The 13,194-nt window shown below is 31.0% G+C and overlaps 1 protein-coding gene across 2 annotated transcripts in view; it reads left to right on the top strand.

The window, feature by feature from the left end:
* The first annotated feature begins 1,713 nt into the window (after positions 1-1,713).
* The window catches only part of LOC115881412 (probable multidrug resistance-associated protein lethal(2)03659), a 53,103-nt gene continuing 41,622 nt past the window's right edge, over positions 1,714-13,194 (top strand). Inside the window, exons 1-3 of one of the 2 annotated variants that reach the window (XM_030898874.1) lie at positions 1,714-1,899; positions 3,955-4,170; positions 7,128-7,332. In XM_030898874.1, coding sequence (XP_030754734.1) covers positions 1,823-1,899; positions 3,955-4,170; positions 7,128-7,332 — 498 coding nt within the window. In that variant the 5' untranslated portion in view covers positions 1,714-1,822. The remainder of the gene's footprint in view (positions 1,900-3,954; positions 4,171-7,127; positions 7,333-13,194) is intronic. The other variant, XM_030898883.1, reaches the window with a different exon arrangement.

The raw sequence follows: 13,194 nt of genomic DNA, 5'->3' as shown, positions 1-13,194 counted from the left end.
AGGTCCTATTTTGTTTCTTCTTTTTATTAAAGACATTGCTAACATAAACATCAGTGGCAAAATATGTCTTTTTGCGGACGACAATAGCTTCACTTGGAGCAACAAGGACATCACGGCACTTCATAGGATTATATCAAATGACTTAATCACCATTAAATCTTGGTGCGATTCGAACCTCCTGAGTCTCAACATTTCTAAAACTAAAGCTTTGTCGTATAAAAACTTGCTGCAGCCTTTTGTACTTAACAACACCACCATTGACGTCGTAAAATCTGTAAAATTCTTAGGGCTTAATTCTCTGAAATGGGACATGCATATCGAAGCTTTGTCGAAAAAATTGAGCTCTGCCTGTTTTGCATTAAGATCTGTTTCTAAGGAGCTTAACTTGTCAGTGACTAGAACTATTTATTATGCACTTTTTGAGTCGCACCTCAGGTATGCCCTTCCATTCTGGGGTACGTGTTGTGCGACTCAATTTGACCGCATTTTCAAGCTCCAGAAGAGAGCTGTTCGATATTCACTGGGACTAAACAGCAGAACTCATTGCCAGGACTTTTTTAAAAAAATAAAAATATTAACTCTTCCTTCCTTATTTATATTTGAATCCGTTTGCCTAATACGTAAGCATGTATCAGCTTCTCAAGAAAGGCCATCTCACACTTATCCACTCAGGAACGCGGAGCAAGATCTTTATCTACCTACCCCACGCTCACAGTTAAGTTAAAAGTTCAATATTATACAACTCGAAAAAAATGCACAATCACTTGCCATTTGAAATCAAATCCATAACATCATTTTCTTCATTTCGCAAAGCATTGAACTCTTATTTACTAGACAAGGCTTTCTACGTCGTAAATGATTACATTTTGATAATCGAATTTGATCTTGTAAACACTGGTCTAATGTTTGCTATTGCTATATTTACCAATGACACCGAAATAAATTTATTTAGAGGTCATTGATATTTACTATCAACTAACTAAATATTTTTGAATAATATTATTTTTATTTTTTTTTATTCTTTGACATTGTAAACATTTTATTTTTGACAATAAAGGCATTTATTTATTTATATCTATTTATTTTTACCATAGAAACGCCTTTTGATTTTTAGGACTAGAAAAAATTAAACCATATTTTCATATTTTTTTTAATTTTCTCTTAAAGTGTATGAAAATTTGGAAAAGTATAAACGGGATTAACCATTTTAGAACAAGCAAAAATTTTAATGAAGAATGCATTTTTCTCAAAATGTCAGTAATAAAAAAGTATTTCATCTTGTAAAGACAATCCGGGGACATACTGTATACTGGATGTTTTGTTGTTTTTTTTATAAGTGATTTCAACTAAAAAAATTCACCCGAACTAGTTTCCAACTCAACCGACGATTGATTTTTTTTCTAAAATGGTTCTTCTAGTATTGACTACATTTTTTGACTCTTGCCGAAAAAACGCCACATCGCATAGGTTAAACTATTATTTTCTAAATACTTTTTGGCTGTTTTAAGATAAAAGAAAATAAAGTGGTTTATTCCTGTTACCTATGTCATCAAACAATTATTATGTTAAGCACTTAATGAACAAAATTCACACTGCCTTTTATCCTATTTACTGCTATTATATCTTAATCCTACAGAATCATATGTTTACTATAAGTTTACTTTTGTTTTCACGCGTATCTTTCTCTGTTTGTCGTTTATGTTATTATTCTAGTCTTATTAAATAGTTCGGCGTAGGTACTACAGTACTACATAGTTGTGTTGAATCGTAATAATATGCTTTGAAACAAGCAACACAAATTTGTTGAATTATATTCGTAGTGATGTATACTGCATACAGGAAAGTCAATAAGCAAAATCCTAGAGAAACTGCAAACTTACTTTCGTTTTTAACTTTTGGGTAAGTAGTAAAATTACTTATACAGGGTGTTTCAAAAAACATGTGCCATCTCTCGTGGGGGAGATTCGTGACGTAAAACTAAGATTTATTTGTTATATCAACATGGGTCCGATTCAGCTTTGTTTCGTAGCTACAGGGCGTTAAAATCTTTTTTTTTTTCGATTTATTATTATTTTCTTCCAAGTACTTTTAGTGATTCGAATGAAATTTCGAGGGTAAAAGTTACTATAAATGCTACATATTTTAATGCTAAAAAAGTGTCGACATATTCATCAGGAACGTGCATAAAATTGGGTTGCCACTGCAATATTTTTCTAAAAAAGGCATGTATGCCACTGACTTTTTTCTCTTGTTAGCGAAATGTGTAAAGGTACGTTTACATCTGACATTTTTATCAGGACATAAGTGTCTATTGTCTGACATAATCTGTCTCACAGACTGTTTACATTGTATAGATATTACTTATAATTTATTTACGCGAGATATGTCTAAAGCCAAAATCAGGACATAAGTGTCTAGTGTCTGACATAATATCTCACAGACTGTTTACATTTTATTTTCGCGAAATATGTCTCAAAGCCAGTATCCAATAGCTACATGAACAGAGATGAAGATATCGAAAAGAAAAGCTGTAGCAATTATTATTTTACTGTCAAAAGTGAAAAAGCGTAATAAGAAAAAACGTTCTGTGTGGGTTCGAGACTGGATTTTGCGACGTTAGGAACAAGGTGCTTATACACAATAAATTCGTGAACATAGTGCTGAAGATCCAGCACAATTCTCAAATTTTTTACGAATGAAACCCCGCGACTTTCAAAATTTGGCCAATAAAATAGAGCCCCTTGTGTACAAACAAAATACCAAATTTCAAGAGCGACTTGCTGTAACATTGATAACATCTGTAAACCTATCTCTCTAAATTTTACTTTTCACATCCCAAAGCTCGGGTTTATTGTGGTACACATTAATCAAATTCATAACTTCACTTTTCACCCATTCCTTGTTATCACCCATCGTTTTAACTGCGAAATTACTTCCCGACACTCTCTCAAAAAGTAGACGGCTATTTAACTAATGCAATTTATTTCAGACAAGTCAGAACTTCTCTCATCCAACTGTTTACACTTACGTCTACATAAATGTCGATATAAATCGCTGAAGACAAATACATATATATCAGATATAAATTTTAGGGTGTTTACATTAGCAAAAATGTCTATCTGACATAAATATCAAGCAATAAGTATCAGATGTAAACGTACCTTAAGCAATTTAATGCCGATTAAAAGTTGTCTCTTCATTTCTTGTCGATTTCGGCCTCCTTGATAAACGCAATTTTATTAATTTGCCTTGATCCAAGTCTAATAGCAACCTTTAAAATATTCTAATATCATTAACTTGCAAATGTTTTGTTAAATAAGTACTCATTGATTCCTCATCAAAAAATATGAATAATCATGGGTATGGAAATGCATAGTTTTAGAGTTACAGGATGTTAAAACTTTTTAAATATTAGATTTTTTGTAATTATCTTTAACACGATTATTTTTTTATTTAAAATTGCTGTAGGTTGGACTAATAGTAATAATATTTAATAATAAATTAGATAAAATATAAAATTTATTAATTTTATTTTATTTTAATTTAATTAATTGTGATAATAATTAATTAATCGGCATTAGACTGCTTAAAAAATATTATGTAGGGGTGGGGTAGTTTTCACCCTTTTCGTACGCTTTCTGTTTTTTTTGTTGGGTTGTTAGTTAAATACTAAAACGCCTAAGATAACATAAGCACCCCAAATCTCATGCTATTCGGAATATTGGTTCTTAAACTATTTTAAAATATCTGTTTATTATTTTTTTAATTTGATACCCTCTAATGGACAAACGTCGCATTTTTGTATAGAGGTAAATTATGTCCAATTAACGTATGTACCTTATTTTCAGAAATACGTAAAAGTTCCATGTCCACGGAATATTGGGACACCCTGTATACACACCAACTACTAAATTAGTAAAAATATAATTGCATAAACGCTATTTTTTTATTTAGATATACCATAGGGTTATTCAAGAAAGGCTATAGACGGGGCTTAGATGAGTCTGATATATACGAAATCCCCCAGAATTGTGAATCAAAACGTTGTGGTGACAAAACAGAAAAGTCATGGGATACGTCAAAAACAATGCTACAATTGTTATGGAGAAGATTTGGTAAACTGTTCTTAATTTATACAACAATTCATACAACATGGACTACTATTAATAGGTATTAAAAATATCTATAACTCTATAACTAATATTTTGAATAAATTTAGAACTATTTTTTAGAAATATCTTTTTATAAACACGAATTAGAAATTTAAAAAAGGCATCCATTTTTCTCAAAGAGACTTGGTTCACATTAAAAAGGTAGAAAAAAGAAAAAAGAAAGAAGAAACCGAGACTTTGAGTCTTTTTTCTACCTTTTTAATTTTAACACGAACTAGTTTTGATTGCTTTGGTTTCAACTTTTTAATTCGTGATTCTCTAGATTTTTTTAATTTGATTTTGCATGTCTTGATTTTAATTTTCTAGAAGCTACAGGTACTAGAAGACAGTCGCAAACATATCATATACATGCAGAAACTATCTGTTAGATAGCACAACATGTTTTTAGTATAATATGTTCTTTATTTCAAACATTTAATAATCAACATTATTGGCTAGTTTAAATTGCATGGCTGTTTATTACATGCTTGGTGCATTTCAGTTGATTTCAAAAAATTCCGACCACAGCGCTGTATACGGCAGATCAGAAATTTTCGCTATTTTCCGATTGACTGTGGGGTGTAGAGGTCCGATAAGGAGGGGTTTTTCGAATCTTAAATTCCAAGTGGGTGAAAACGCCCCTCAAATATTACAATATTTGTTATTTAACTTAGTTTAGTCTTTCGGGAAAACGCTTGGACACGCATAATTTATTTTGATTTTTTACATATTTTTAAATTTTTTAAAAAATCATACAGGGTGTTTCAAAAAGTTAGGTAATTGATTAATCACGATTCTGCTTAAACTACTTGATTCTTGCTTTGCTTTATCATCACCATTACAAATGATTAATTCGACGCGAACGAAGTTGCGGGTACACGCTAGTTGAAACTATAAAACAGTCAGGTACGAGGTTTGTGTAATGTAATGCTGTTTCGGGTAGTAAAAAATAAGTGAAAAAGAATTTATTGAATGTTATTGCACCCAACAACGCCCTAATTATGCTCTCATTTACGCGTTAACACAACACGACGGCGACGCCTAGTTCGAATTCTTTTTCACTTTTTACTTTTCGCTACCCGAAACAGCGTTACATCACACAAACCTCGTACCTGAGTGTTTTATAGTCTCAATAACTGCACTAGCTAAAAAACTAAAATACTTAAATAATATGACAAATCCACGATTTCAATATTATTTTAATGCGATCAACATGACGGCGCACAGTGTAACGAAAACTAAAATAGTGGGACATTGGCATTTTTCTTCAGTTATCACTACTCTTGCTGAAATTTTTTGACAGAAATTAAATAATACGACTAGGAATTTTTGCTACAGGACGAAAAGAGTAAAAAAGGCGTAATGGAAGGTCAAAAAAAAATACGAAGTTTTATAAAAGGATTTTACAGGTATATTTTTTTTTATTTACGAAGAGTTTATAGCTCTTATGGACCAAAAACGTTATCAAATTACTGTCGAACAATCATTTATCTCCCGCTAATATGTCAAAACTCAATCAACGTTCCTAAATATTCAAATAATCAGGGATAAATTAGATAAGACTGCAAAACTCAAAGAGAACGACACAAGTGGCAAATATCTTTTAACAGTATTAAATAATATGATAATATCCGAAAAAAACGTATTCAACTTCAACAGAGGAAACCATAATACACACCTCACAAAAAATTTCGCAACACTTATATTTTTCGTAGTATTTATTCTTGAAACGCTTCAAACATTTTTATGTGAAAAACTTAAATCTAAGATCTGCTTGAGTTATGATATACTTTCCATTCCTTAACAAATTGCTATTGATGCAAATAACTTTTGAGATTATTGTTAACCAAGAGAATTTAAGAGTACTTTGCAGTTTTTCAAATTAATAAGTGATGCGATAATTTATGTGGGGTGTATATTATTCCAAAATAACATAATATGTAAGGCACTTACATAAAACATGCTTAAAAATCATTCTCAATTTCTTCTCCATCCATAAACAAGAGCTCTTTCACTTCCGGAAACAAGTCTACTTTTTTATTTTTAGAGTGCTTTGGTCGCAGATGTGAAAGTAGAGGATCTGAATATATCAATAAGTTGTGAAATATATCTTCAATAGTTTCCTTACGACCACTCTTCCTGGAAAAATTTTGGCGGAACGATCGAAATTCTTTGTTTCTTGATTCAGATGCTTCTTCGGACAGTTTGCTGATGGGTGTAAATTGAAAACGTTCACAGATATTTCCACCATGAATCAAAAGCATATGAATGCTTGAAGGCATATAATACCAACCGTAAAGGGAAACAAATAGTTCTACTGTCTCTTTCATGTCACCAAACTACGGTCGAATCAATGAAAAACGTAATTATTGCCGAAGAAATTAATTTTTTTCTTCCAGGTTCGGATCTAGGTGGATGAAATTTATATGTAACAGTATACTAGAAGGTTCACTCTATGATATTTTGTATATTATAACCTTGCGCGAATGTAAGCGTTTTTTTTTGAAACTCATAATAATGGGACATTTTTTTCAGGTTTGTTGTTGGTAAAAGACCTCTCTTTACGGAAAAAATTGTTGGAATTGAACAACACAAGGAAACTTTTGAAAATAATAAAATTCATTGTATGAAATTTTTGTACAGATTTGGTAAATTAAGGAAACCAGAACTTTAACCCGCCATAACTCCTCGACTAAGAGGTCAACTCAAGAAATATCTCACATGGTGGAGCTCTGGGATGTCCTTTATCCATCTATATAAAAAACTTGATGAATTACATTTTTTGTTTTTTGGGCTAATGTCCCGCAATTCCCGATTTCGTTATACTGTGCGGCGGCGGCGGCGTGAAATAGATACTGATAATTTCAGATTTTTGCCGTTGAAGCGCTGCGGTCGGAATTTGTTGAAATCAACTGAAATGCACCAAGCCTATACAATTTTTGTTATTTTTATACGAATACTAAAAAACATTTTTAGTTCTCTACGTCCATATGCTATGAGTAAATTCGTCTCTTGTTTTGATAAAAATCAATCGACACTAACCAAGAGTGATGCTTTTTATTATGGAGGAATAGTAATATTCTTATCATTGTTGAGATGCCTGTGGGTCCACAATTACTACATGCTGGAATGTATTTTAAGTCTACAAATAAAAGCTTCTATTTCTTCACTAATATACAGAGTAAGTATGCATGTTATTTTTTTACTCCTTATACATACAGGGTGCTACAAAATCGAGGGACGAGCATTGGTATCTCGAAAACCGTAATAGATACGATTCCATCAAAAAAGTTTTAAAAATTTCACGGATTGCTGATTTTTTTGGAAAAAACGTTTTTTTTTGAAAATCAATTTTATTTTTCCCTGTTCTTACTTTTTAGAAAATCAAAAAACTAATTGCACACTCTCATAGCCACTTTATTAGGGCTATCTGATAGTATTTTTAGATTTTCAAATTAGCTGATAATTTGTGCGATACAGAGACCAACTTAATTTTTTTAAATACGGACCTGCATTTTTTATTTCAGTTTTTAAAAGAACTCGGTTTCCTGAGTAAAATGATATGCCACACTTTATACTTTTTTTGTTTTGGGTACCTTAACAACAACAAAACTATTTAATTATTATTTAAAATAATTTCAAGTCCGACTCTGGTTTTCTAAATTATTTAATGTGATTATACTCATCGCAACAATATTGATCAGTGCTAATTAGCATTGAATAAGGAAAACCGAACCAATTGAAAGATTCAAATAAATAATATCCAGGTCAGCAATTTAAAGATATTATTTTTATTTTTCTATTGGGAATTTGAAATCTGAATGTACGATCTAATAACAGGCATCATATTAATAGTAGTTATTATAAATAAATGAACTTTTACAAACTAGTTTCTAAAGCCCCATACTCACACTTCGCTCCTTCCTCGCCTTACTTCCTCGCGTTACTTCCTCGCGTTCCTTCGTCCCTTCGCTTCCTTCCTTCGTCTATTCGATGCTTGGAAATTAGTCAGTGATGCAACAACACACCACAAAATATTTTTAATATAACAGCTACATGTTTAATACGAAATATCTAGTAACCTCTAAAATTTTTAAAAAATCCGAAAGGCGCATAATTTTTATTTTATAAAACTGCAATTCTTTGTCAATAAAAATTGAATTTTAATAATATATTTTTTTAATAAATCCGAATATTTCAGTATCATGTACAAGGTATATCAGTATGAATGTACAAGGCGAGTCAACAATAGAGTAAAGTTTATTATGTAATTTATATCGAAACCATGAAATATGACATACTAATTAAACGTTAATAATGTCAATCCCCATTTCTTCAGATATTTTTGTAAAGGCATCATGCATATTATTTCTATTTTTTTATTTTTGTCGCTACGATTACATAAATATGGACATGTATTTTTTCACAAATATGAAGACAATATTGTTTTTTTTTTAATTTTTTAGAGTATTGTGTGTGAATTATTTTTATATCGACTGGCGATTGCTAGATGTACAGGATGTCCCATTTGTGTGTGTTTTATGGGGTTTCTGGTTTATGAGTAGAGATATAAAGATGCTGTTTTCACATCATTGTTCTACTTATTATGAAACTAAATATGGTACATAAGAAATAAGAAATAACTTTGAAATACATATTTATCCTAGCCTTCTTAGTTCAAAGTTATTTCTTATTTCTTTCTTTTACTTTTTATTTTTTAATTAGTAGAAATTTTTGCATTTTTCGATAACCTTTGTATCTCGATTATCTTATAACTTATCGAAAAGGTGAGAAGGGTCAGTGATGGGCGGTGGGTAAGTACCCAATTTGTAGATAAATAAAATCTGGGTATATATGTATATACCTGTAGATTTAGATGAACATCCTAATTTTAATAAAAGGAGTTTCCGACGACGACATAGTAAATACCCGGTATAATGCCGGTAATAGAAATATACCAATATATAATATCTACAATATATATAAGAAATATTGTAGATATACTCGTATTCCTGACATTACTGGTATTATATCGGGTATTTACTATGCGGTCGTTGGAAATACCTTTTATAAAATTAGACTGTTCATCTAAATGTACAGGTATATACCGGATACCCTGATTTTTGTTTTATTCTACCTATTGAGTACTTACCCACCACCCGTGTCTCGTTTTTCAGGTAGAATGGCAGTGACGAAAGTGGTTCTTCCTTGGGAGCTGTCTATTTCGAAAAATGACTCAAACTTATGTTCTTTTTTTTTAAACAGGACACTTAATTTTACCAGATAATTTTGCTTTGCATCGTGATATTTTGATAAACTACACGGAAACTGAACTTGTGCTGCTTTTAAATAACATGCCAATAACCAACATTTTACGTCGAATAAATTAGTTGATTGTTTTGATTACCTAATTTAAACCGGCCGACTATGTAATAAAGTTAAATAATGCATTTTTACCCCGTTTATGAAAATAAGTATTTTAGAAAGCTCGTAACAAGGAAAATAAAATAATATACAAAATATCGTATTTAAAAAAACATATAAGTTTCAGTCAATTTAAAAAAAGATGTCAGAGTTACGTCACTGCATTCTACGTGAAAAACTGTACGGGAGACCCTTTTTGACCTTTTCGATAAGTTATGATACAAAGGGGATCGAAAAATGCAATAATTTAAGATTCGCCCTCTATTTTAGGAAGTAAGAGGAGCTAGGACATATCTGTATGTAGCATCTTTAGTTTCATACAAAAATTAACAGCGTAATGTGAACACCGTATCTTTGTATTTCGACTCATAAACGAGAAACCCTGCAAAACACACGAAAATGGGACACCCTGTACAGACGTACTGCCAAATCAAGAAATCAACTACGAATGAAATCCAAGATCGATTTAAATATTTTATATATTTTAATATTTTTTTGTGTTCGTGATAATTCCTTTGCTACTTCCTCCAAAAACCGACAGTACGTGGAAGGACCGTTTCGAGGAAGTAAACGGACGAAGTAGCGTTTTGACGAAGGAGGAAGGAACACACAGTCGCATAAAATCTACATTTTCCCATAGTAAATATTTGATTTTTGAACGAAGGGACGTGAGGAAGTAACGCGAGGAAGCAGCGAAGTGTGAGTATGGGGCTTAATGCACTACAAGTTCGAGTTACCATCTTTCCAATTGCCCAAATTTATTATTCGTTCGATTTTATTTATAGCTCTTTGAACAGATCTTCTTCTTATACCGTATGATCGAAAAAAAACGGCGTCCAGTTGGCTTGGAAATGACGATCGATGACATTTCCCATATAATTTTACATATAAAATGACAGCGATTTTTATTTCATAGCCATCGTTGACGCCGTTTTTATTCGATCATACGGTACTTCCGAATGCATTTGGTACTCTTTATTGTAAATGTTGAGATGTATTGATTTCACTTTTACATATGACATCAAGTAATGCAGTTGGCAAGTCTGCAACCTCGCTGGCCATTCAAATTCATCTGACCAATCAAATTCATCTTCCGGGGAAATGATTTGATTGTTTATAATATTATATTTATATTATTTATTTTATGTTATTTTTTATTATATTTTTTTTTGAGTTTGATTTTCCGTATTCAATGTTTTACCCCACGTTATTGTTAAGTTTGAAAACTAATCAATATTTTTATAAATATTTAAAGAAACAGAGCCGAACTTGAAATCAGTTTATATAAATTGGGGCTTCGCAGATATTTTTATAGAAACAAACAGAAACATGAACGAATTATTTGGACAGGAAATAAAAAAAACCGAATAACTAGTAGATAAAAAAACAGGCCGAATTTTAAAACTGAAACTGCTCAAGATTATTACAGATTATCAATCTTTATTCCTTTTTTAAATTACGTAGTATTACATTTGGAAGAACGATTTGTTAAACACAAAGACATACTACGGTCATTTAGCTCTCTTATTCCTTCCTTAAATAAAAAAAAAAACATTTTTAACCTTAAAATTGTTAAAGTCTTACCTACGTAACACCGTAAATGAGGACAGGATAAATGGCTTGTCTTTTGTATATGTATCCAGAAATATCTGTTAGTACAGGAGATGTACTTAATGAAATGCAGGCAAAAGCCAAAAAGCCGGATATTGTTATTTAATTTTATTTGTATTTGTGCTTTTTATTTATTCACTTGGCCTTTTGTTTGTTTCCTCTTTTTTTGTTATTTGTTTCTTTAATTTTTGGTTAATTTTTGTGTTAATGATTATTTTTTGTTGTTTTATGATGTAATGTTATTTATTAAACCATTTTCCTAAGAAAAATGTTTTTTTATTTATTTAATTTATACCTAGTATTTACCATAATACCTAGCTGTAATTAGATAGATACTTACTATATAATGTAAAAAAATATTTATTTAGGTATAATATTGAGTTATTGACCCCCCAGGCATGAATCCTGGATACGCCACTGGTTCAAATGTCCGAAACAGAAAAAAATAAGTGTGGCCTATCATTGTACTCCGGGAGACCGAGTTCTTTCAAAACCTGAAATAAAAAATGCAGGTCCGTATTTAAAAAAATAAGTTGGCCTCTGTATCTCACAAATTATCAGCTAATTTGAAAATCTAAAAATACCATCAGATAGCTCTAATAAAGTGTCTAATGAATGTGCAATGAGTTTTTTGATTTTCTAAAAAGTAACGACAGGAAAAAATAAAATTGATTTTCAAAAAAAAACATTTTTTCCAAAAACTCAGCAATCCTTGTAATTTTTAAAACTTTTTTATGGCATCTTGGTGAACATCCTAAAACGCAATTTTGCCCCAATTTAACCATGTTCGTATCTATTCGTAACCACCGTAATAACAAGGCCGGACAGCTTATTCGTGACGTCATCAACTGGAGGCCTAAACTTTGATTGCATTTAATACACTTTATACGTATATAATGGATATAAACTTTAATTGCACCGAATTTTTAATAAATAATAATTAAACATAAAATTTAAAAAACATCAGATTGATATCCCATCTCACATTATCCATCTGTTAAGCTGTAAGTGTGTCTAAGTTTCTTTTATTTCCTTTTCCAAGTCTATCATTTTTTTACAACAGTAGTTTTTCAGACGTGTATTTCTAATAGAATTTATGACAATTTTTACAATAATTTAGGATTATAAATAGTACATTGCGGAACTTTTAATAATGGTGTTATTACTTTTAATATAATCCAAAGATATTTTTGATAAAAATATTTTTTTAAGGTGAATTTTGAGAAACTCCTCATGGCTTTGCAAAAACTTTGTTAAAAATTATATATTCAAATAAAACTCTCTTTGGAAACCCAAGACTGCCTTTACTAAGGTTTTTTATAAGTGAATTTTGTTCAATATCAGTGTTGTCTGAATATGTTAAATTATTCTTACATGTTTACATTTTTGCATTTAATTTCCTTTAAAACAATATAACAGCAATATCCTTCTAAATAAGCAATAACAGGCCTTTCTTCCTTCACACTTTCGATATCTTGTTCAGAAATAGTAATGTCGATGTTAAACCAATCTGATTCAATATGGTACTTGTATTGCGTGGTATTTGTTTAGACAAGGTATTGTCATCATAAAATCATAAAAAGTATCGATTTTTATAGAACCAAAACAAGTAGATTTTAGAGACATAATAATGACTGAATCCTAAGTTTCTTTTTGCCTTCATATAAATGTCGAACACAAATACTGTACTGACTCCCAGCTACTTTTTCTGAATAGAACTTTAAATACAACTTTTGCACCCTTCTATTATCGATTATAATTACCACGTCCACACACCTACCGATAAATCGATGACTGTCAACTGCGGCAATACCACTCCGCTACGACAGGCGCCGCCGCGTCGCCCCTGAGTAGGGGGCGTAAAATATCGATGAAATACATAATATATACCTACTATTAGCGATGGGAACTATCGAATGAATTAGACTATCGAATGGTTACTGAATGAATGATTTCAACTATCGAATGGTTTTATTCGAATAAAATCATTCATTCATTTGTATACTAA

The sequence above is a fragment of the Sitophilus oryzae genome, unplaced genomic scaffold, assembly GCF_002938485.1.
Source record: "Sitophilus oryzae breed Bouriz unplaced genomic scaffold, Soryzae_2.0 scaffold_1110_pilon_pilon, whole genome shotgun sequence".
NCBI classification, from domain to species: Eukaryota; Metazoa; Arthropoda; class Insecta; order Coleoptera; family Curculionidae; genus Sitophilus; species Sitophilus oryzae.
The sequence above is the reverse complement of the archived record's forward strand: the minus strand, read 5'-3'. Positions and strand labels throughout refer to the sequence as shown.